This window comes from Prionailurus bengalensis, chromosome D2 (genome assembly GCF_016509475.1).
Source record: "Prionailurus bengalensis isolate Pbe53 chromosome D2, Fcat_Pben_1.1_paternal_pri, whole genome shotgun sequence".
NCBI classification, from domain to species: domain Eukaryota; kingdom Metazoa; phylum Chordata; class Mammalia; order Carnivora; family Felidae; genus Prionailurus; species Prionailurus bengalensis.
In genome coordinates, this window is record NC_057351.1 from 75,508,234 (window position 1) to 75,533,916 (window position 25,683).

The 25,683-nt window shown below is 38.8% G+C and overlaps 1 protein-coding gene across 9 annotated transcripts; it reads right to left on the bottom strand.

Moving 5' to 3' along the window:
• Positions 1–957: 957 nt before the first annotated feature.
• On the bottom strand, positions 958–19,968 carry TIAL1 (TIA1 cytotoxic granule associated RNA binding protein like 1). Of its 9 annotated transcripts, XM_043597695.1 has the most exons (14): positions 19,440–19,918; positions 17,230–17,312; positions 16,625–16,686; positions 12,452–12,548; positions 7,368–7,517; positions 7,082–7,136; positions 6,841–6,928; positions 4,871–4,946; positions 3,597–3,705; positions 3,190–3,285; positions 3,005–3,089; positions 2,647–2,770; positions 2,165–2,304; positions 958–1,335 (listed from the first exon to the last, which is right to left on the bottom strand). In XM_043597695.1, the coding sequence occupies exons 4-14, from the start codon at positions 12,461–12,463 to the stop codon at positions 1,209–1,211; spliced, it is 1,062 nt and encodes a 353-aa protein (XP_043453630.1). In that variant the 5' UTR covers positions 12,464–12,548; positions 16,625–16,686; positions 17,230–17,312; positions 19,440–19,918; the 3' UTR covers positions 958–1,208. The 9 variants fall into 9 exon arrangements, with proteins under 9 accessions (XP_043453630.1, XP_043453629.1, XP_043453631.1 ...); XM_043597694.1 differs by lacking the exon at positions 17,230–17,312; XM_043597696.1 differs by lacking the exon at positions 16,625–16,686.
• Between the last annotated feature and the right edge of the window lie 5,715 nt (positions 19,969–25,683).

Below are 25,683 nucleotides of genomic sequence, written 5' to 3' on the forward strand. Positions count from 1 at the left end.
TGGGCAAAATATATCTAGTTTTAAAAAACACCCCAAGATTTTTTAAAAACACTTGTACTATACAACTTATAGGAACCTTGAAATAGGTTTACAAGGTTTTAATCAAGGTATTTACATACCAAGTGATGTAAAGAAAAAGAAAAAAAAAGAAATCTAATTTCCAATGACATTTTAAAATGTACTAATGCATCAAAGATCAAAGATTTGTATGAAATTAAAATTAAGGCCTTTTCTGTATAGTAATTTGTATAATTTTAATTTTACATAGTAGCCAACCTTGGAAGTGTCAGTCTTAAACATTCTTATCAATCCATTGCATTCAATGCAGTGGAGAGTGTGAAGTGTTACTTCAAATAATTACATTGCTGCTACTTCTATGTTGAAGCATGCTTTTTAAACACTGTAGTTATTCAAATATTTACAATGTATATCATTTTAACTTCATGTAAAAGCACAAGTATGACTGTCTGATTTTAATACAAACACCATACTTGGAATTTCCCCCCAAAATGAAATGTAATTTACTACAATTTTAATAATCAACACTTTTTAAAGTTTTAAAAATATGTCTTAAATGTGGACCACCAACATTTGCTCAAGTAACTCAGATAATGCTGTTCCTTATTTAGCTTGAAAATTTCTTTATCAGTCTGGCTTCGGTTTCTTTAGGCATAAAGTATTTCCTCCAAAGCGACTCCAAAATCATGCAATTTCTTCCAATATCACACTTTTTTCCTGCTGACTTCAAATGTGGTCCACCTCAAGGGAGGGGAGGGGAGTATCAAGGTTCAGGATGAACTTATGTGTGATTCCCAGTTTTTCACGATCCTCCCTTTTTTTGCTCTTTTAAAAACACAGTGAGTTAAAATACTGAACAGCAAGATAAAAATGGAATAGTATCTAAGAATCAAAACGTATTACCCATTTCTCCTATTATATCAAAATTTGTAGTCAGAATTGTCTTTATTGACTTTATTTTAGTTTTTGTACACAAAGAAAAATCATGTTCATATCCATCATGAACAAAAACTTAAAAAGGCAGAACTAGAAGACATGTGTCCTTCACCAAAGCAAAGCTGTGCTAAAGGTTCCAAACATTTCAATTTTTAAAATAAATATTTTCATTTTCCGATGTCTACTTTCATGTCTTCAGAGTGTCACAGGAAACTGAAGCTATCATGAATTACAATTTTGTTTAGAGTCCCAGCTCACTGTGTTTGGTAACTTGCCATACCATATCCAGCTTGGTTAGGAGGAGGTATTACAGGGGGAGGAGCTTGTCCTTGGGGAGGCTGAGCACCAAATCCACCCATCCAAGCAGCAGAAGGTGATTGACTTGGGGGAAACAAAAACAAAAACATCTTGAGCAAACAAAAGAAAAACTTATCTATACATTGACACAAAAGTCAAGCAGAGTCTAATCACAGAATAGACAACAGGAAATCAACACACCTACAACAAAGAGCAAAGAAAAAGTGACACGCATCCACGTATATAGAATACATATCCCAGGATTAGCCTTAAACTTTTGTTAAGATAATCACAACTTAACACAGTAACTTCTCTGAAGAATATCTCAAAACTGGTATTTATAAACTGACAGATCATCTACCTATCCTGTACTGCAAACATGGGACATCAATTTAAGAAATTAAAAAAACACAAGTTCATGTCGGAAAGAGAAGAAGGAACCAGTCAAAAAAAGATCTGGGCTGGCCTGGGAAAAGGTGCAAAGGACCAACCTACTCTATGAACAAACAGGGGACAAAAAGGAAGCTACTTTGTATCACATAAACCTCTTAAGACTTCTCACACAAGCCAACAGACATAAATCATTAAATTTCTGAACACATCTAGGCAAAGACCTTTTCCACGCAAAAATTAACAAGGAGATCAAATAGATTAGAAACGTCAGTGAAGTTCTACCAACTGCTGATAGAGATGGTAGGACACACCAAATGTTACCCCAACCTTCCCTCTCACCTACACAATAAAAAGCAAATGCTTAGCACCATAATCACTACTCGTAAGGTTCCTATAAGGCTTATAATGTCAAACAGTCTGATGAATTTACTTTAAATAGATTCTCCCTAGAAAAAGACACTTTTTATCTCTTTTGTCAAAACCGGATCTGTTTCTACACTGGAAAAACCCAACAACTCACTCTACTCCGAATCCTTGCTGGTTCCATGGTTGCCCGTATACTCCGTAAGGCGGGACTTGCCACCCATTTGCCATATACTGTCCGTACTGCTGTGGGTTTCCATAAACCTGGCTCCACTGGCCCCACTGGCTATAGTCGACCTAGGAAAAAGCAGAGCACTGTTTCAGGGGCTAAGTAAGAAACACAGGATTTGAAGAAAGTGGGAGACAAGGAAGAGAAAAACTAAGTAAGCACCCTTATGTGAATAGGACTCTGTTATTTATCATTGTCTAAGTTTATTGGGGTGGTGACACCTGTGGAAAGAAAGTATTAAGATTCAGTTAATACCGCAAAATAATCACTTTTGAAAAAGCATTAATAAAATCAACTGAAAGCAGCTATAGGCTTTTATTTTCTGTTTGTTTATTTTACAGAGTTTCTAAAGCTTTTATGTAGATATGTAAGACGGAAACCTTAAAGAGTGCTGTGAAAAATCGAATTACCTGTTGGAAGTTTTTAGTCATATCAGGAGATTCTTTACCCCAATAGCATTTAACAACATGTCCTTCAATAGTAGTGCCATTCACCGAAACAATGGCGTGGGCCGCACTTTCATGGGTTGAAAATCTAAAAGAGGAGGATATGAGGTTTTTGTCTTTTTTTTAAAGAACTTATTTAACACAGTAAATAACAGAAAGTCATTAGTTCCTATCTGTCAACACTTGGTGTAGACAGAACTTGAAATAAGTTCTACATTGCAAAGAAGTACGAAAGTAAAAAACACTGAGGCCTGAGGGGATCAAAGCATGTAACTGAAAGGAACGGGTCAAACAGAAGAGTACCCTGTAGGTAGGATTTTACCTGACAAACGAATAGCCTTTCTCTGGAAAAACTCTGATTTCCATAATTTGTCCAAATGGCGAAAAAGTCTGTCTCATAAGCTGATCTGAGAAACAAAAACACACAAATAAAACACTTAAGGCTCAGGACCCCGGTACGACGATGCAGCCCCGCAGAGAAGGGGAGGCGACAATCACACACTGTACCTGTTAACCCAGAGGCAATTCCCCCACAGTACACAGTACAATTTTTTGGACTTGACTGGTTTACTACATCTTCAAATCTCAACTGCTTAGTGTTATCTATATGCAGAAAGGAAACAAAAATGTTGATTGTACATGGAGTATAAAATGGATTACGACATACTGTTAAGATACGCCTCACTGGGCGAGAAAATACAATTTTTTTTCTTGACACTATGATTTGATCTATAACATCAGCTGGTTCACTGCTCCAAATATACTAATTACCAAAGCCCAGTCACTATCAGAAAATTAAATTCAAGATGAAATGAGGCTTACAGTACTAATTTAAATTTTAAGAAATGAAGACCACGCTAATTCATGATTTTGTGACATCCGTAATCTTAACATACATAGTAGACAAATCTTACTTTCTTGTGTACTTTTAGGTGCAGGTGGTTTACGTGTGGCCCAGTTGGTTCTGATCTGACGACCACCCAACCACTGACCTCCCATATGCACAATTGCATTTTCTGCATCCTACAGAGAAAGAACAGAAAGAAAGAGTAATTACAGACACAGAAAACTGTGGTATATAAGACTCAGTAAGATGAAATAAAATGCTGGCACTGCTGGATCCAATAAATCTTTTCAGTAAATGAATTCGCTAAGCATCCTAAGTATACAAACCTGAACTAATATCACAAAACAATGATCTGAACTTGGGTGAATACATAAAAACTATCTTTAGTCACAGCTTTCAAATTACAGCATTTTTCAGCATTAAGGGAGCATAATTGAAGCATCATAATTCAAATACACGAGGAAAAATCATAATCGCACGGACTACCAAAACAGGAGAAAGCAGGAATCCCACAACACAGAGCTGTTCACAAATATCTTAATTTAGTGGTTGACCTGAAATGTAACTTTTACCAAAGAATATACAGAAACTCTAATACTATGGTCTAAATTACCTACCCCCAAAAAATCTACATTCTAGTAACAACAGATTATGGCTGTGACACAAGCCTGAAAACTCATTTTCAAACAGAAGATTTCTGCATTATGATTCAGAATGCTGCCAATAAAGCTGAGTTTAATTATCACAACTAATGTGAATATGAATCTAAGCAAAGAAAGAATGCAACTCCTATTCTCTGTCTTGCTGCTTCAGCCACTTGGATAAAACGTAGGTAATTTAAGTTGCTGAAACGTCTAAAACGTTAATACCAAAGCCTGCTTTATTATCTGATCTTACACTTAGTGCAAATGCTTAGATATTTTGGTAACTCTTTCTTAAAGAATTTAGTTTTCTTTTCCATAATCTGCTATAGTCATTAATATCCTAGCTACAAAAGGATGAATGATTTAAAAGTTAAAATGAAGATTTTCATGGTTCAGACTATATATAATTGAACTTCCCTCCAAATTCTGAGATGAGCTCATATGTCCTAGTCTTGAGCCTGACTTCCAACAGATCTTACCTTTACCAATACATAAATGCAACTGCAGTAATACTCTTCCTTAAAATCAGTCTATCTTTTTCCAGTATTTATTTCCAAGAAAAAATTATTCTCTACTACTAAAACATACAAAATTACACCAAAAAAACCTATGGCAGTCAACATCTAAAAATATTCAAGATTCAGAATAATTAACGACTAAATATTTTATTAAATTTACATTAAGTTGAAAAACATACCAGTTTGTTATAAAAAGATACAAAACCATAGCCTTTGGATTTTCCAGTTGCCATGTCTTTAACTACTCGGGCATCCCTGTGAAAAGAAGCACAGCTAAATGAGGGAAGTAAGAGTCATCCTCAAAATAAAAACTAAAAGGAACCACACACACTGTATTGTGAGCATTTTTTTAAATAAAATTCCAGTTAGCCCTAATTAACTACTGCCATTCCTGAACTCTCCCTAACGCTTCTTTACCTGTTAGAAAAAAGCAGTAAGACAAAAACATGTAATAAACATGCAACCTAATCAAATAGCCTGCACTTTCTAAACTAAATGCTCAAATTTGAAGATTAATAGGAACAATAGTTTCCTTTTCTAATATTCTATTGGCTAGTGTCCTCTAAGGTTTACTGGCTCTATAAATTACTGTAACAATGCTAACTACTTTACCATGCAATCTCTAAATAGTTAAATGTCTTCTGCCTAGTGATACAAAATATATGAAATATTAAAAAATTGAAAAAGAGGTAAAAATAGGAATTAAAAAGGCATACATGGCCTGTTAACAGATTTCTTTATTTTTCTTGGTCAATTCTCTATCATCATTTTGGAGTTTGGGCAGCTGTAAATTTTGAAAAATTGACATTTTCAGAAATTTAAGAAAGGAGAATAAAAAACTAACAACAATGCTAAGCACACCAGTACGAAAACAACAAATTTACACAGAAATTTTAGTGAGTAAGTTAAAATGATTGGAAATATAGAACTCCACTGAATATAGAATGTTAAAATGTAAATACTAAAATATGTATATATAAATAATGTATAATAAGAATAAATAGAAATGAGAAAAAAATCTACAACTGAGTTCCAGTGTGCACAGTTCCTTGCAGTTAGCCTTCAAGATCCTGTCCATTCTTATGAGCAATTCTGCAAAATAACCAGAATGCTATTACTTTTAATTGTGACTTGGACTTTAGAAAAACTGCAGGTCTCAGGTATAAATAAAGATTGAAAAACAGCAACCTGTATTATTTTTTATACTGATTTTTAAAACAGTACTACTTACCACATTTAAAGATTAAAAAGCAAAGCAAATATCAAAATAGAAAATTAAGAATTAAATCTTTCTTTCAAATAAATCTATAGAACAACAAATGGTATACAGAAAAGTATTGTTGTTCTGAGTTGAAACACATTCCTGTAAAGTAGTACTACAAAGTTTAATTTAAATCTACAGGAAGTACATAAACATTACACGAATTTTAATCAGAAAGATAAATTGTGATAAACATTTTATAAAACTTATAAAACCACTTTTAATTTTCCAATATATTTGATCATGTAACACATAGTGAAATTTGAGCGTTAACTTTGCTAAAAATCAAACCACATTTGGGCCCTAACTAGCAGAATCAAATACCACTAACAAAGAAACATCTACTAATTAATCCCACATTTATGGCTCAGACAATGAAACATTTTAATATTGTAACAGTACTACTTTTGAGTTAAAATATTAAAACACATTTATCATTATAATTAAACATGTACATTTCCAATTCAACCACAATATACCCAAGGATTTACCTACTTTTCCCAATTTATAATTCCTTCTATAAAAATTTAATACACAGCATACATCACATTCACTTTTGGTTAACCACCAAACTTTAAAAACATTTGACAGAAAGTTGGACTTTATAATAGGCTTTACCACCCAAACATCTGCTTCAAAGATAACAAACAGAATCACTTAAAATTTTTTAACATATTATACACAGGATTAGATGAAAACAAGACCCCAAAACACTGAAATGACATTAACATTTTCAACAACATCTACTAATCAAAAAAACAAAACAAATCAACCAACAAACAAAAAAAATCACACTAACTAGGGAAAGAAAATCTTAGTTCCGGTACAAGTTAATCATATACAATTGTGCCTATCACTACTGAATATAGTATTGATTGTGATACTTACGATATTTTACCAAAGGGGGCAAATGCTGATTTGATATCTTCTGTTGTAATTTCTGGACTCAAATCCCCAACAAACACGTGGAAGTGATCTGAAATCAAAGCATTTGGTAATCAACTACTTAAAGTCAGCTCCTAAGCCTTTTTCAGGTAACACTAAGGGAAGAGAAACCCTATTTAAGCTGGTAGCGCTGCCGGGATAATTTGAGAACTCTTCCACAGTGAAATGCAGCAGAAGTACTTACTGGAAGTATCTTTTTTCTGGCTACTTGGTGTTGTTGCCCAGTTTACTTTGACCTCCTAAAAATAAAGATTATATTTAATACAATTATTAGGCACGTCATTATGAATTATAACACTTACCACTTATTAAATCATTGATAATTTTTGTAAAAACACTAGGCTGAATAAAGCAAAACCATCATTCAGCACAGCTGAATATTTGTTTAAAAAACTCGCTAAAAAAGAATACAAGCTAATTCGCCATGCAAATATACACACTTGTGAGGTGCCATCATTCTGTTATCTTACCTTTCCCAAAATTTTTCTCCCATTCATAGCAGCTAATGCAGCAGCTGCATCTCTGTGTTCATAAAATTCCACAAAGCAATATGGGTCATTGCTTGTATGCTGCAAAACAGAAAATCCAACAGAAGAGTTGACCCTTCTGCTATCGGGTTGCTGAGAAGAAAATCCAGGAAAAAACATTACTGACAGCTAGGAATGTACACGGTGAGATTGCATCAGCTTATGAAAGCCTAACACTTATAAAAATAAGATTTATAGCTACACCTGACTTTGCACCTCAGAATACTGTTGTATGCAAACAGAACCAACTGAGCGCTATAGAATCAGGACTATTTCTGTTAAATCAAAATACAGAATGCTGGTGGAATACGTTAAATATAAAACAGAAGTTTATATCAGACCAAACAAAACCTTAAGTTTAGATCTGAGATAAGGACCACTCCTTACCACTGCTCTTCTCTCTCCCAACATTATTTCCAAAAGGATGAATTCTATTTATGTATCATAATCCTTCATAAACTATATCCATGCCAAAAAAAAAAAAATATGAACCAATTTTACAAACTTTATTCCTGATTGAAACTAGGATTTGTAGTACTACATACGAGGAGATGAGATTATGTATTTCTTTTCTGGATAAGGAATGAGAATAACAACAGAAAAATTTCACATTTATAACCAGCTATTGAAATGAACTCCCCATCTTTCAAAATATCCTAATGAACAGGAGACTCTATTTAGTCTTCAAAGACCAGAAAAATATACTAGTAATCAAGAAAAGAATTTCTGAAAATATGTCTTAATAAGATATGCCAAGACAAAGCTACAATTTTTAATCACAGAAAATAAGAAATCTTTATTAAATATGTTCTACAACATTATGCTTGAAAGTAGTTGGCAAACAGACATTTATAAAGGCAATGAGAAAGTATTACCTGAGTTATAGCAACTTTATAACCTAACAACCAAAACGGAAATGAATTTTATAAAACTGCAACCTACACTGAAGAGCCGCAAAACTGTACAAACACGTTTCTGCATGAGGCTAAAGCATTCATCACTGTTCAATGTAAAATGCCCTAAAAGATTAATACTATTTAAAACATGGAATTCTAGTTGCACTTACAAGGGGTACAAAATACCAGATAAAATAAAGATCTTTTCAACAACCACTGTTTTTCATTCCAGGGAAGTTTTAGAAGAAAAATCCAAAATAAGACGTCTAAAACAATAGTGGCGAAGCAACCAGAAGGCATTTCCTTGAGGGAAAAAAAGTGTGATCATTAATACTGACAAGAAAACTATGGGCTCTCATACATAATCCTATTGTCGTAGCCATGTGAACTCTGTTCTTAAGAGGTACAGAAAGGAAATGGGGAAAAGATTCCAAAGAAAAACATGCATTTAAATTCCTCTTATAAAAGAGTTAACATTTACCGGTAACATTCATTTGTAGAGATGATTTAAAGGTAACAGCAAGCTAAAACTATGCTATTCAATTTTTCATTTTACTCCCATCTCTTCTGCCCTGATGGTCTTTAAAGAAAACACTGGTAATTGTAGCAAAACGTACAGGGGTCCAATGGTAGATCCATAACAACAGGCTTTAGTAAATTAGCCTACTTCTGCAGACTGACTTCAAGCTTATCTACCTAGTAGCAGGCCAACCCCATTCAATGTATGAACTATGCATGTGTGTACACACACACACACACACACACACACACACACACACCACACTGCCTTTCATCTAAGATACCACTGATCTGTCAAAACCCAACTGTCAGAGATGTTAAAATTTTTTAGCCTTAGAATCACTAACATTACATTACAGTATATGGAGAAACCTAGAATCTAAGATAAACACTATTTAAAGTAAAAGACCATAAAACTAAAGGAAAAGGATTTTTCATATACTAAAATGGAATCTACGAAAAGAAAAATAAACGCCTACATAGTCAGTAGTACAATTCATGCTCTTTGGAAACTTCCCACCTATGCCACCAAGGGATACTCTAAAAAAATCAACTATGTCCTTACCTTAATTAGTATTGTCACCAATTTTTGTTGGATGACATAAATGTCAAGACAGAGAAATAGTGAGATTTTACAACTACCTACAAGTCTGAATGTAGGAGTAGTAGAATACGGATGAATTATAAAAAGCCATTTCAAATCCCTCTCCCCTCAAATGGCTGATTGTGCACACAGGTTTTAAAAAGAGTACTATTAAATATTTATCAAATGTTTCTCCAAAATCTGCTAGTGACTCTTTCCACTTTCTCATACCCCATTCTCTCCTGAACCCACTCCAGTCAGCTTCCTACCCAACCAGGCCAATGAAACTTTGTGCTGAGCCCACCAGCGACCCTTCTGCCACCTCTATGATCCTTTTTCTGTCCTCATCTTGACTTTCAAGCAGAACTCAAAACAGCTAACGACTCTTTCTCCCTTAAATATTCTAGTTTAGGTTCCACACAGCCTCTTGGTTTTCTGGTTTTCTCACTTGGAGGATCTTTCAGAAGGTAGTTTTCCCCCTTCACTCAAACTCTGAACATCACCCTAAATGCAGAGATGCTCCAAGCACTTGGACCTGAGCCACCCTACTCTTCTCTTATCAGCAAGTACTCTCTGCACATCCAGCAACTAGATCTCATCTAGTCCCACAGGTTCAAATACCACTGCAAGCTCGTATCATCAGCACTGGTCTTTCAGTTTCTCCAACTACCTACATATAAAGTCCGCTTATTTGTCTAACATGCACACCTTCAATTTAACACTGCCAAAACAGAACTCCTGATTCCCACCACTCCCCTCACCCATCCTGTGCCTCCCTTGACCATGCCCATTTGAGCAAAGAAAAACATTACCATCCACACAACTGCAAACAAGAATCTTAGCCTTTCTTCATGTCTTCCTTCCCCATATGTCCCCGCCACCAATCCAGTCCTATTGATTCTACCTCCAGTTATATTCCAAACTTACCTATTTCTATTTCTACACCTACCACTTTACAGACAAGCCCCCATCATCTCTTACCTAGGTGAGTAAAATAAACCCAGCTGGTTTCCCTCCTTCCATTCCTGTCCCCTACAATCCATTCTCCACGACAGTCATTCTCCAAATAATTTTAAAAATGCAAATCAGGGGGCCCCTGGGTGGCTCACTCGGTTAAGCATCCGACTTCAGGTGTTATCTTGTGGTTCGTGGGTTCACGCCTTGCATTAGGCTCTGTGCTGACAGCTGAGCCTGAAGCCTGCTTCGAATTCTGTGTCTCCCTCTCTCTCTGCCTCTCCTACCCTCATGCTCTCTCTCTTTCAAAAATAAACAAACATTAAAAAAAAATGCAAATCAGAGTAACTCCTTACCCTTCTTAAGACTCCACCATAATCAGAATAAAATCCAAACTGTGTGCCACGGCCTGGAATGCCCCAGGTGGCTCCAAACGCTGCCTGCCTGCCTGCCTCTTTACTCTCATTTACCACCACTTCCCTCCACTCCCCAGGCTCCAGCCATCCTGGTCTTTGGTTCCATGAACTCACCAAGCTCATTACCAGCTCAAAGCCTTTGTATCTGCCATTCCTTCTGCCTCCGGCTCTTAACATAGATGGCACCATCTCGTTATTCTCATCTCAGATCAAAGACGTGACCTCTTCCCTCACCACCTACCCTATATTAGCACCAAACCTCCAATCCCCATACAGACCTGTTTTATTCTCTTCATAGCTCTTATCCCTAAATGCAATTATCTTGTTTACTTGCTTTGTTAATATTCTCAATGTATATGAACTCATGGGAGTCGCCTTTATCTGGCTCTCCACTGTATCCCCAGCCAAAGTAAATTTCTGATGAATAAAAGGATGAATGAATGAAGGAATAAATAATCAAACACAAGAAGGAAAGAAGAGACACCAGAACAGAATGATGATTATTATTAGTTAAGAAAGAAGACCAAAAGGCCAATTTGCTTTACTGGTTTTTCAGAGTTCCCCTTGCAGGGCATACACGAACTCCTGGGCACAGCTTCTGGCCCCTGCCGAACACTCCTGCCTCATCTCCTGGCATTTTTTCTGACCAATCTCCTTTGGAAGGCCAACCATGCTAGGGTTTCTACCTTCCCGCTTCCTATCAAAGTACTCCTGTTCCCTCTGTCCACCAGGCTGGATCGATGTTCTTCTCTCACCCAGAATCCCTTCCTCTGCTATCCTTCAGTTTCAGCCCGGACATGGACTCCTCCCAGAAAGCCTCCCCTCACCCCAGACATTACCGGACCTCGGTGCTCCCACAGCACTTGAAGCTGCCTACTTCCACAGCATTTATCATCCTCTGTCATTAGTGCCTGTTAACTCCTCTGTCTCCCTCATTAGGTGGTAAGATTCTACGGGGCTAAGAACTGTCTCATTCATCACTGTATCTCTAGCACTCACCGGAATGGCCGGTACGTAGTACACAGTCTAAAAAGTGTGTGGGTGAATAACAAAAAGGAAGACAAGAACGAACTGAAACACAAATCTTTGGGCACTGCTACACAGTCTTAACCAGGAAAGTATGAAAAGAAAGTTTTCTTTGCAAAAAGGGAAAGAGAATTCTTGCCCTAACAGTTTAATTCCAATCTGGGCAAAGCTACTCAGTTGTTAGTATTTATTAAAGATGCTCAAGATGCGTGGTGCCGCAGCATACACGTGAGGGGCTAATGTGCTCCCACATACACCGGTTCCTAACCTTTACGTGTGTGTTTTCTGAATCCGTAACATTCCTACTGGAAGAGTATGCAATGTCACCTAGTTTTTCAACACTCTGAGATAAGCTCTAACAACTTTTACAAGCGGAATCACTTGATGACAACTATATCCTGAAGAATGACCATGTGAGAGGAACAGCACACAAACTTTGTCCTCTCAAATAAAACTCCTTTCTAAACTTAGTCTGTCAGCCAAGTCAAAGTAATAAGTCAACACAACAAACGTGACCCTCTCCATCAGAATAAGTGAGGCTTAAAACGGTATTTTTAAATGATACTAATCAACTCGTGTATTTCAAAACGGTAAACATCACGCTGTCAGCACATGGAACTGGGAAGATCTTACCTCTGTTATCATTTTACAGCTTTTACAGGGTCCAATCTGACTGAATAACTGAAGTATAAGGACTTCTGTCACATCTCTGGAGAGGTTACCTACGTATCTGTTCAAGAAGAAAAGAGTACATTATCAGCAATTTCCTTTCAGCTCTGGCTCTCATGCATTATCATTTAACTCAACACCTTTTATTTCATTTTAACTTCCTGTCTTCAATAACATTTTTCCAATTAAGCCTGATCCTATGAAAGTAAGACTAACCCTTATTTAGGAAAGCAGCAATTGTTCTCAGGCACTAAATTAGGCCAGTAAAGCACCACTTCACACGTTTATAAAAAAGAAACCAGTGTTACTTTGCATACCCCAAAAGCCTATTATTCTGTAACCTATGTATCATTTTCTCATTTTATTTGTTAGAAGAAAAATAATAAAAATTTAAACCAGGCTCAAAATAACTACAATTTCTGGATGTAAAACACAGTTCAAAATGTGTGTGTGTGTGTGTGTGTGTGTCTGTCTGTCTCTCTCTTTCACACACACACAAAATACCAAAAATACTGATTGATTATAACACCTGATCGTAAAGAGATATGAAACTTAAGGTGAGTTTATCTTAGAACCCCAACTAAAGCAATTACACAAACAAAGAACAGAATAAAGGTTAGAGCAAAACAGAGATTGGAGGGCTTTGTTCTGTCTTGCTAAATAAGATTTATTGATATGCCTTCACTGTTTTATTGTAGGAAAGCAGGGCAAAATCGTAAAACTTCCTAATCTAAAATACATCAGAAGCAATAAAATACACCTTTATATAGATAACAAAGCAAATATAAGATTTCTTCAGAAATTTGGAGAAAATTAAGACAAATCTAGGTAAACTTATACTATTTAAAGACTTGGGATTATTTGTTAAAATTACAAATTGAATATATGTATTTTTTATAAGAAATTCTGAATACAGATAAACTCAAAAGAAAGGACCACCACCACCCAGAAATGACCACCGGGTTTCTCTTGTCCCATGGATTTATATTAATTTAGCTTAATAAACTGCCAAACTTGTGTTTCTGGTACTTGGTGTATAATTCCTAAAACTCACATCTGTTATGAACAATCTCATAAACCCAACAATACTTATAAAATTTAACATAGTTTCTCCTGGAAATTAAAAAGACATAAGTTTTATTTTCCTAACAATAATATATAACATCTGGAAACTGAGTACTGAGACCAAAATAAGCCTTGCATCTATGGTTACCATATTAAATACATAACTGCTTTAAGCCGGAACATTTTGAAAAGGAAAAATAAACTGAGAAATGTAAAGTGTAAAAAAATTATCTGATTAAGAATGAATAGCAAGAGCGCCGGCTGAGGTAGCTCCGTCAGTTAAGTGTCCGACTTTTGATTTCAGCTCAGGTCATGATCTCACAGTTCATGGGTTCGAGCCTGTGTTGGGCTCTGTGCTGACAGCAAGGAGCCTGCTTGGGATTCTCTCTCTTTCTCTCTCTGCCCCTTCCCTCCTCTCTCTCTCCCTCTCAAACGAAATAACATTAAAAAAAAATAATAATAATGAGTAGCAATTCAATGAGTTCAGCTAAGAATTTTCATTGCAGTGGGTACTTACATGCTCTAAAACTGAAACACAAGTCCAATGTGACTTAAACAGAAAATTAAACCAGGGACAAACTGGTTTAGGTCTACTATGCCATCTATCTTTTTCTTATAATTAAAGTAGAGCAGACCCATCGGCAGGCCATGGAGTGACATACTTTTTCCAGCAGTAGCAAAAGGTTATAGGATTATAAGCTCATCAGACAACTGCCTATTCATTTTTAACTCATAGGGGTTTGTGAGCCTGTATCCAGGGAATCATTTCTTTTTGTACAAGGTAGAACTATCTATAAAGAAAATGAACAAGTGACCGTGGTCTCCTAAATGTTATATTCATTTAACCTAAAGTGCTAGCTAGTTCGTTTCTAAGAGAATACAAGAAGAAAGGATAAAACTGATTTTCACATACTGACACTAATAACGAAGTTAATAGAATCACCATTTTAATATAATAAAATGTAAATAACTTAAACGGTTTTAAATTTGCGTTACTGTTTATACATTGATTTGTTAAGAAAAAACTGCATGGGCATTAATTACCTTCCACACCTAACAGTCACAATTAAAGCTGTTACTGCTTAATAGGATTTTTATTCCACATCAACATCTTTCGAGTGAGTTATACATTTTGAAGAATTCTAGGGGCACATTTAGATACAGCAATTTACATTTCAAGCACTGATGCCAAAGAGCAAAATGGTAATCTAAGTTTAGAATGTCATGAAATACAGTAATTCAGTGTTCAGGTTTCCTACTTTTTAAATATCTCCACTAAAAGTTCAGTGGTAAAGCAGCAAACTAAATTCCAAACACTAATATAAAAAAGGACTTCCATGACAACACATAGAACACCTTAATTTATCAGGATAAAAAGGATGTAATTCATCACATAATTTCACCTAAATTTCACCCAAATCTCAGACTTCCTTCTCCTTTACTCGAGTTCTATAATTCATTCATTTGCAGATGCCTTCATCCTTCCTAATACTCAATAGGGAAACTTCCTATAGCTTTTAAAATACTGTAGTACACAGCTTAAGTACCTTGCATTATCGTAAAATTTTTCCCAAAATAAATACTAACAAAAATACTTAAGACAGATGTTCAACACCTGACCTGGAAAGAAAATCATCTCTTGGCAATACACTGAAATGGTATCTTTTCTCTTTCTAAATTATAGTTTCTACACTTCATTTTCTTTCTGTTCTGGTTAAGAAGTAGTCAGTGTATTCTAAAGTTCCAAGTGTTTAAATACATACATAATTTTTACTTGAAGAACTTACAAAATAACAGAAAAAGACAAACGGCTCAAATTCTTGTATTGAGAGGCCAATACAAAGAGTAAACACTTAGAAAATTCCAAAACAATTTTTTACTCAAGAAAAAAAAAAAAAAGGCATACCTTAGATCTATTTTGTCTTCTACGAACAGGAACTGTAGGCACTAAAGCACTAAAAATGGAAAATGATGCTTTTATCCCTAACATAAGGGTTAAAATCCAATTTGAGACCAGAGACTTGGCAGTTCCACTGCAGGTAAAAGTTCACATTGCCAAACTACTTCCTATGTCCAACTGGGCAGAATTTTAAGTTAAGATCATGCCTTTTCAGAAGACTAATCAAACTTCTTCAACACTGAACATGTTCTCACTCTGAAGAGTTACCAAGGTTGAAATTAATTACATGCCCTTTTACACAGGCTACCATGGCTAAATTTCCACGAAAGTAACATTTTTGCTTTTGTTCTTGGCAAGTTCCTATATGAGAAGATTTTATAACAATATCCTTCAATGGGCCTCTAATTTACGGATCAATTTGTCAGTATTGCATTTGAGGAAGAGGCACAGGGGAGGAAAGGTGCAGGGCAGGGAGGGTGGGGGTTTGTCCAAGTGAACTGACCACTACATAAGGGATAGCAACACACATACACACACATTTTAAAGAAACAGAGAATATGATTAAGTCGAACAAGGTGCTTAATTACAGTCACGATATAGCCAAATCCATTGTATAGCTAGTCAAATTTATAACAGGATCTAATAGTTTCTTCTGCTATTGCCCTCAGATGTGCAGATTATACTCTAAATCACTGCTCTATTTCCTCCTTTTTTGACAGCCTCTAACAAAAAGAAAGAACAGCCTTAAAGGATGGCATTGCATAACATGGTGTAATCCCAGATCCACAATTCCGATTCATTTTGGTGCATCAAATAAATGAAGAAAGTTAATTAAACTATAATAGAACACCATTATAATTTAATGTTGTATTATATATTCAGATATACCATGGATCAAATCACTGCACTCAAAAGCTACCCACAACACAAGCCTGAAACGTGGGTCCGACACCAGATTACACAGCATGATCTCATTTGTTTTTTTAGATCACAAGTTATCCCATACGTATAACCCCAAGATAAATGTCAAATAAGAACAAAGAACATCAGAAAACAGACCTTTAAAGGATAAATAAACTTTAGGCTGAACATCATCAAAGCAATTCTATACCACTTTAAATACCATCAAATAAATTAGTAATACTGTAGGTAATGAATATTTAAAGACCTACCTAGGCTATAAACACCATATTGTTTTCTGATGATAGAACCATATGTCTTAGCTTGTGTGTGTCTGCAGGAAAAAAACCTCACTAGTAACACACAGGCATTTTAAGGAAACAGTTTAAGATAAGTTTTGTTAAGAGTACATTCTTTTAAAACATACTAGCCACTTGAAAACCTAACCCACAGATCACAATGTAAAATAAAAGAAGGATCTCCATAAATAAACAAAAAGAAATCCTACTAGATGTCAACCTCTAAAAGTCACGTTCAAAGTTTCCGTCATGTTACGTACACCTAAAACACTTTGAGGGGAATTATGTAAAATGAACACTTAGGAAAAAATAATATGCATTATTTTTATTAAAATCTGATAAAAAAAAATCCCAATTCTGAAACCTTTGCTTTTATCTCAAAATTCTACATATGAAGGTTTGTTTTTTTTTTTTTTTTAACATATGAAGGTTTTAAAAAAAGATATAAAAATCAACAGACCACACCATGTATGACAGTCATGTCTGTTCACAATTTTACATCCCTCAGGACTTAAAAAAAACAAACTTAATACTAATTTAATGAAAAGAAGTATAATCATTGTAAAATATTTGAGTACCTCTTGTGTTCCGGGCAGTGAACTAAGTGCTGCAGGGGTAAGACCTAGGAAGATGTAGCAGTCCTTGTCTAAAAAAAAAAACCCTTCCCATAGAGAAGAGTGGGAGAAGGAAAAAGGAAGACAGAATAGTAAACATGTACTAGCATACAAGTACAACTAAGCTCAAGAGGTTTCTTTACTCACATGTACACATGTCACATATTCTTGGACAACTGTAAACAAAGATGACTTAAGTGTGTTTCAGAGAAAGAAGAAGATATTGGAGAAAGTAGAGGTAAAAAATAAGTGACAAAGTTAGCTCGTTAGTCAACTGAAGAAGGGTCCAAGGTCTGAGGGAGACGAAAAGGCAAATGCAGAGATAGTTATGGGAATTAAAGGTAGTGAAATGGCATATTATTTAGCCTGACAAAATCAGGAATTCCTCTTCACAAGGGACAGATAGATACAGTTAATGAGAAATGTGCTATGAGAATTTACCAATTATTCAGTAGCTATTATGATGCAGTGATGACATTTCAGATGTTTAGATTCAATGTAACTTGTATCTTTGTTAAATACATGCTGGCTGGGCACTAAATCCAGCTTTCCCAGATGCTTCCATCAAAGCACACATGGCTAAATATCCAGCCTTGGCTTCAATAGATTTTAAAGGGCAAATTTCAAATTGTCCCAATTCTCTCTTTTCTGGGAAAAAAAGGTTGGAAGTGGGAGACAGCACAAAACATAAATATAAAAATTCTCCTAAGCAGGCTTTTCACTGAAGCATTCGATGGGCTAAAGTTGGCTGTGAACTCTCAAAACAGGATGGCAAATACTTTGGTGAGACATTAGAAAAATAAGATTACAAAGAGTGCAAGCCCACCCCCCCTCAGGTCCCCCCCCCCAAAAAAACGAAACAACAAAACCCAAACCAGTATCAACATCGTACATAGATATCTATCTTCTTTACTATCTTCTCTACTTTGGTAGAAGAGATGAGAAGCTAGTCAGACTTCCTAAGTACCCATCCACCTTCATCTATTCCCCAAAAAGTAATTTCCCCAACAGACAGCAGAGCCAAGTGGACTGTGATCATATCAATACTAGGCAGAGGCAAAAGAAAACAAAGCAGTGATCTGACTCCTTGTACTGGAGGTAGGTGTGCTGAGTTTCCAGAGGCTAGGAAAACCGAAGGTGCCCAACTGAAACACTGATTTAGAAATTACTCAGACTTTTTAAAAAATGTAGAAAAAAGAAAGGAGTGCCACACTATCCGGAAAGGAATGCAAATGCTGAGTCATCACTCTTCATTAGGAAAGAAAGGAAAACTGGAACAAGCAGTTGGAACATGAAATTCATTCATTAGATCGGGCTTCAGGTAAACAAGCAACAGCAAGATAGAAGAAAAAGCGCTCAGAAGACACACATCGAATAATGGGTAGACATCATTTTATCCAATTCTGAAGGTCTCAAAGCACAAAACAGATTAGGAGGCGGCAACACCAAAAGAGCAAAAGCAGTTTAACAACTGGTTGTCAGTGTAGCGTAGGTAGCGCTCAAAGTAAACTTCCAAGAAGGGAAAGATGCTCCGGTGGCAAGAGGCATCCCTTTTGCACTTCAAAAGTAGCGGGCGCTTTTCGAGTGTCTCTGACAGCGTGGGCGGGGGCACGTGGGGCAGAAAAAGAGAAGGGACTTGAGTGGAGGAAGAGTGTCCAGCTCCCTCGGAGAGCTTAGCTTGGGAGAAGAGCTGGGAGCGATGTAGCCGGGGACGTGCAGGGCCAGAGTGGTAATTCCTCGGGGCCCGCCGGGCACGAGGTTGCGGTCCCACCCCCGGTCCCACCCCCACCCAGGCCCTGCCCCCGTGGGGACCGGCAGCTCCCGGCCCAGTCCAGGGCCCCCACAGCAGAGGGGGACCAGGAGCCCTCCCTGGCCTGACAGCCCCTGCCGTGCAGAAACCCGGCCTAGGAAGCGCGTGCAAAGAAGGGCGCGAGAGAAAAAGGTCGAAACAAACCCCAGACCCCAGGAAGCGACTGTTTGGGGGAAGGGAGGACTTCCTTCCCAAGGAAAAGGGGACAGAGGAGGAATGCACTTCGCGTCCGCGCCACCCCGGAATCCACCCCAGGAGCCGCCGCGAATCCCAGCTTCGGCCCGGCTCTCTTGCTCCCTCCCTCAGCGTCTCCCGCGGTGCCCGGGCCTCTCGGCGTCTGGCAACCCCCGTCTCGGGTACTCACAGAGTCCGGGGCTGCCCGTCGTCTTCCATCATGGTGGGTGCGACGGAGCGATCCCGGGACAAGGGGGAGGGCAGGGCTGGGGAGGGGAGGGGGTGGGGAGGAAGGGGAGGGGGGCTCCGGGCACCGGCTGGGGACAGAGGAGAAGGCACCAAACCCTGCTCTCGGGCTCTCTCCCCCCAGCCCGCTCCGGACACTGCGCTCCAACCAGGAGGAGCAGGAGGAGGAGGAGGATGAACAAAATGGCCACCGCCACCAGCCAGGCAGGAAACGGGGCAGAGCGCAGGCGCGGCCCGCCAGGTCACCGCTCAGGCCAGCCGCGACGGCCTGTAAATGGGATAACTGAGTGGGGAGAAAAACGGGCCGCTAAGGAAACCCTGTGCCCAGGCCCGACGAATCACGTCGTCGTTGTGCGCCTGCTGGCCGGCTGAAGCCCAGCCAGCTCAAAAACAGATCGAGTGAAAAGGGAACCGCCGTGAAGCTGAAGGTTCTGGGAATTGTGGTCCTGGAGAAAGAGGGAAGCACTTCTCCAGAAGACTTCTGGGAATTGTAGTCCACAGGAGACGGACACCGCCCGCAGCGCCCTGGGTCGCGGGGAAGAGACTTCTGGGTAGTGTAGTCGTAAGTGAGGACGTGCGGCGACCAGGAAGTCGGCTTGCTGGAAGGAGAGGGAGAGAATAAAAAGCGTCGTTGACAGGCGGGGAAACGGGATGGAAAAAATGCTGACCGGGAAGTAAACTACAAGTCCCAGAGTGCCTCGTGCTGGAGGCTGGCCTAGGACTGCTCTAAGCATGTTAAGGCCCTTCAGTTGGCTCAGCTTGCGCGACTGCTCCGCCTTCGTCCAGCCTGAGAGCGGTTTCTTCAACTGCGTGTGAAGCAGTGCTTTGGCTCCGCGTGGTGTGTGAGCCGGCAGGCCCTTCTAGCCGTGCTCTACTCAGCAAAACAGCCGATCGGTGGGCATCAACTGCCGACCCGCGCGACGGGCTGGAGGGGCCGGGGTGGACCTCGGGTCCGAGCTGAGCTGGGAGCCGCGCTCGCTGGGTCCCCTCGGGCTTCGCGTGGTCCGGTCGTGTCTTTTCGGCATGTTTTCCCGCAAATAGGTATTCCTAGCCTAGGTAGGCTGTTTGTAGATTGCTTTGTAAGTTTACAAGATTTCCCCATCCTTTATCTCATCGGATAAGAGGGTAAGAAGAGCAGTCCTCCATTAAAATGACTCATCGAGCCAGTGTAAAGTACAGTGATAGTGCCCTCCAACCCTTTATTTAATTCTTGGAGTTGAAAGAAATATTTGGGCAGAGACGTGCACAGACTTAAGGTGGTGTTTGCAGATACCGATCATGTACACAGAAAATGAAGTCTTGCTTGAGGATAGAGGGAAACTGCCTCTAGCCCTGTAGAATTTTTCCCCCCAAAACAGTTCATGGGTGCGCTTCCATCCTCTCCCCCCAGCATCTTAAGGAGAATGTTTGTGTCAGCTGTTAGTGAAGGGTGGTAGTAAAGATTTATTTTTCAGCCTGTTCCCCGAGCCTAAGGGTCGCAGTTAAACAGCGCCTTAAGAGTTGGCTCTGCCATCTGTACTGAGGAGGAGGGGGATTTGAACCTGGAGGGCTTCATAGAAAGAGGAAGGAAGTTGAGCCCCTTAACATTCAGTGGGAATGGGATGCCTGGGTGACTCAGTTGGTTGAGTGGCCCACTCGATTTTGGCTCAGGTCATGATCCTGAGGTCATGGGATCAAGCCCGAGCCTGCCTGGGATTCTCTCCCTTTGCTCCTCTCCTTCGCTTGTGCGGTCTGTCTCTCTTTTAAAAAAAAGTGGGAATAGCAAAAAGGCACAGAGGCCAGGATCTAAGGTTAAGGTATATATGAAGTATTTAGGGAGGGAGAAGAGGGGAAAGCATGGAGTAGGGGTCTTGAGAGCTTAGGGAGGTGGGCTTTATGGAATTGTGGTGTTCAAGATTTGTACCAGGCTGAGGAGTTGACCTTTGTCTTTCTGGAAATAAGGAGTTATTCAAGGGTTTTTGTTTGTTTTTATTGGACCTAAGTATAGGATTGGATTTATCATAATCCAATTAATCATTGATCCATGCCTAGCCCACTGTATTAGTTTCCTATTGTGGCCGTAGCAAACTGAGTGCCTTAAAATAATAGGAATTTATTATCTTACAAGTCTGGAGGTCAGAAGTCCAAAATCAGTTCCAACCGGCTAAAGTCAAGGTATTGGTAGAGTTGGTTCTTTCTGAAGTCTAGGGGAGAATGGGTTCCTTACTTTTCCCATCTTACAGAGGTTGCCTGCCTTCCTTGACTTTTGGCCTTATACACCATCTTCAAAGAGCATGGCAACGTCTTTCCTTTCTGACCTCTGCTTCTGTCCTTACACCTCTTTCTGACTGATCTTCCTGCCTCCCTCTTTCACTCACAAGGACCCTTTGTAATTACACTGAGACAGGGTAATCTCCCCATCTCAGCACCTTTAATCACATCAGCAAAGCCCCTTTTCCCATAACACGTGTGTTGATTTTGGGGATTAGGACCTAGAAGTCTTGGGTAGGCCATTATTCAGCTTACCACACATAACCTACTTTTATTAATTTAGTTACTTTTAACCATCTAACAATAGCTGAGAACTCTCCACCCTAAAAGGAAGTTATAAGGACAGCAGTTTACAACTAAATGTATGGTTTATGTACAACTAAATGTAGTTCCTGAGACACTAACTCATCCTCTTTACCCCTCAAACCAGGTTAACATAATCATGAATCTTTACCATTTCTTGTTTTCCTTTTTTATAAACTTTTATTCCATATATGTATTTATATGGAACACACACACACACATATATATATATATATATATATATATATATATATATATATATAAAGTGGGTGTATACAATGTATTTTTAATTGTTTAAAATGTAATTGCCACCCCCACCCCCCCCACCCAAAAAAAGGATGTGCGCACTACACACCTATTAGAATGGCTAAAATCCAGAACACTGACAACACCAAATGCTGGTAAGGATGCAGAGCAACAGACACATTCGTTGCTGGTGGGAGTGCAAAATGGTACAACCACCTTGGAAGACATTTTGGCAGTTTTTTACAAAACGAAACCATAGCTTCTAGGTATTTACCCAAATAAGTTGAAAACGTATGTCCGCACAAAAACCTGCACGTGAATATCTATAGCAGTTTTATTCATAATTACAAAATATTGGAAGCAACTAAGGTGTCTTGCAAAAACGGAATGGATAAACTGTAGTCTATCCACACGATGGAATATTATTCAGTGAAAGAAAAAAAATGAGCTATCAAGCCCCCCAAAAAAACCCATGGGGCAATCTTAAATGCGTATCGCCAAGTGAGAGAAGCCAGTCTGAAAGGGCTACGTACTGTATGATTCCAACTATGTGCCATTCCGGAAAAGGCATAAATATGGACACTAAAAAGATGAATGGTTGCCAGGGGCAGAGAAGGAGGGGCAACAAATGGGTGGAACACAGGGCATTTTTAAAAAAAAATTTTTTTAACGTTTATTCATCCTTGAGACAGAGACAGAGCATGAATGGGAGAGGGTCAGAGAGAGGGAGACACAGAATCTGAAACAGGCTCCAGGCTCCGAGCTGTCAGCACAGAGACCAACACGGGTCTCAAACTCACGGACCGTGAGATCATGACCTGAGCCGAAGTCGGCCGCTCAACCGACTGAGCCACCCAGGCACCCCTGAGCATGGGGCATTTTTAACGGTGGCAACACTATTCTGATACTGTTTGGTGGATCCCATAGAACTGTCCAAGGCAGAGTGAATCCTAACGTAAACTACGGGGACTTGAGTAAATAATAGTGTTCGTCAGTTGCAACAACTGTACCACATAAACGCAAGATGGTAATAATGATGAGAGACTGCCCTGGTGGGGGGAGGGTGTATTGGAACTTCGTACTTTCTGCACCATTTTTCTATAAGCCTGAAACTCTAAAAACATGAAGTCTGTTACAAAGGGAAAAATAGGCCTTTGTATCCTTTCGAGGCCTTTTTTGCCTAGTATAATGTGTAAGATTCAGTTGTATCTTATGTATTTGGCTTTCATTTTCACTATCGTATGATTTCTAGTGTGTGAATCTACCACAGTTTGTCTGATTTTTCATGGAAATGGACATTTGGATTACCTTTGGGTTTTTAGTATTATGGACAGCGCTGCGATGAACGTACCTTACCTGTATGTGTCTCCTATTACAGATGTGCAAGAGCTTTCTTTGATCTGTTTGGGTTTATACCTAAAGTAGAATTGTCCTGTCACAGGGGTATGTGAATATTCAGCTTTCAAAGATAATGTCAAATATCTTTTCTGAAGGAGCTGTACTGACTTGCACTCCCATTAGCATTGTGTAGGAGGTCTTAGGCCTGGATCCACATTCTCTTTAACACTTGGTTTTGTCAGACATTTTACATTTTTATCAATCTAAGTGTGAGCTCAATTCGGTCTTAATTTGCACTCACCTAATCAATAGGATTGAACATCTCTCCATATTTTATTAGCCACATGTGTTTCCTCTTCTGAATAATGCCTGTTGATATCTTTTGCCTGTTTTTCTATAAGGTTATATGTGCTTTTCTCGTTGACTTTTTTGAATTCTCATGGTAATTTTTTCTCACTTATACTGCAAAATCTTCTCCCAGTTTGTAAGTTGTTTCTTTCTTTTTATAAATTCCTTTAATGAACCAAAGGTCTTAATTTTAATTTTTTAATGTTTATTTTATTTTATTTTATTTTTTTATGAAATTTATTGACAAATTGGTTTCCATACAACACCCAGTGCTCATCCCAAAAGGTGCCCTCCTCAATACCCATCACCCACCCTCTCCTCCCTCCCACCCCCCATCAACCCTCAGTTTGTTCTCAGTTTTTAACAGTCTCTTATGCTTTGGCTCTCTCCCATTCTAACCTCTTTTTTTTTTTTCCTTCCCCTCCCCCATGGGTTCCTGTTAAGTTTCTCAGGATCCACATAAGAGTGAAACCATATGGTATCTGTCTTTCTCTGTATGGCTTATTTCACTTAGCATCACACTCTCCAGTTCCATCCACGTTGCTACAAAAGGCCATATTTCATTTTTTCTCATTGCCACGTAATATTCCATTGTGTATATAAACCACAATTTCTTTATCCATTCATCAGTTGATGGACATTTAGGCTCTTTCCATAATTTGGCTATTGTTGAGAGTGCTGCTATGAACATTGGGGTACAAGTGGCCCTATGCATCAGTACTCCTGTATCCCTTGGATAAATTCCTAGCAGTGCTATTGCTGGGTCATAGGGTAGGTCTATTTTTAATTTTCTGAGGAACCTCCACACTGCTTTCCAGAGCGGCTGCACCAATTTGCATTCCCACCAACAGTGCAAGAGGGTTCCCGTTTCTCCACATCCTCTCCAGCATCTATAGTCTCCTGATTTGTTCATTTTGGCCACTCTGACTGGCGTGAGGTGATACCTGAGTGTGGTTTTGATTTGTATTTCCCTGATAAGGAGCGACGCTGAACATCTTTTCATGTGCCTGTTGGCCATCCGGATGTCTTCTTTAGAGAAGTGTCTATTCATGTTTTCTGCCCATTTCTTCACTGGGTTATTTGTTTTTCGGGTGTGGAGTTTGGTGAGCTCTTTATAGATTTTGGATACTAGCCCTTTGTCCGATATGTCATTTGCGAATATCTTTTCCCATTCCATTGGTTGCCTTTTAGTTTTGTTGGTTGTTTCCTTTGCTGTGCAGAAGCTTTTTATCTTCATAAGGTCCCCGTAATTCACTTTTGCTTTTAATTCCCTTGCCTTTGGGGATGTGTCGAGTAAGAGATTGCTACGGCTGAGGTCAGAGAGGTCTTTTCCTGCTTTCTCCTCTAAGGTTTTGATGGTTTCCTGTCTCACATTTAGGTCCTTTATCCATTTTGAGTTTATTTTTGTGAATGGTGTGAGAAAGTGGTCTAGTTTCAACCTTCTGCATGTTGCTGTCCAGTTCTCCCAGCACCATTTGTTAAAGAGGCTGTCTTTTTTCCATTGGATGTTCTTTCCCGCTTTGTCAAAGATGAGTTGGCCATACGTTTGTGGGTCTAGTTCTGGGGTTTCTATTCTATTCCATTGGTCTATGTGTCTGTTTTTTGTGCCAATTGTTTATTTTATTTTTGAGAGAGAGACCGAGCATGAGCAGGAGAGGGGCAGAGAGAGAGGGAGACACAGGATCCGAAGCAGGCTCCAGGCT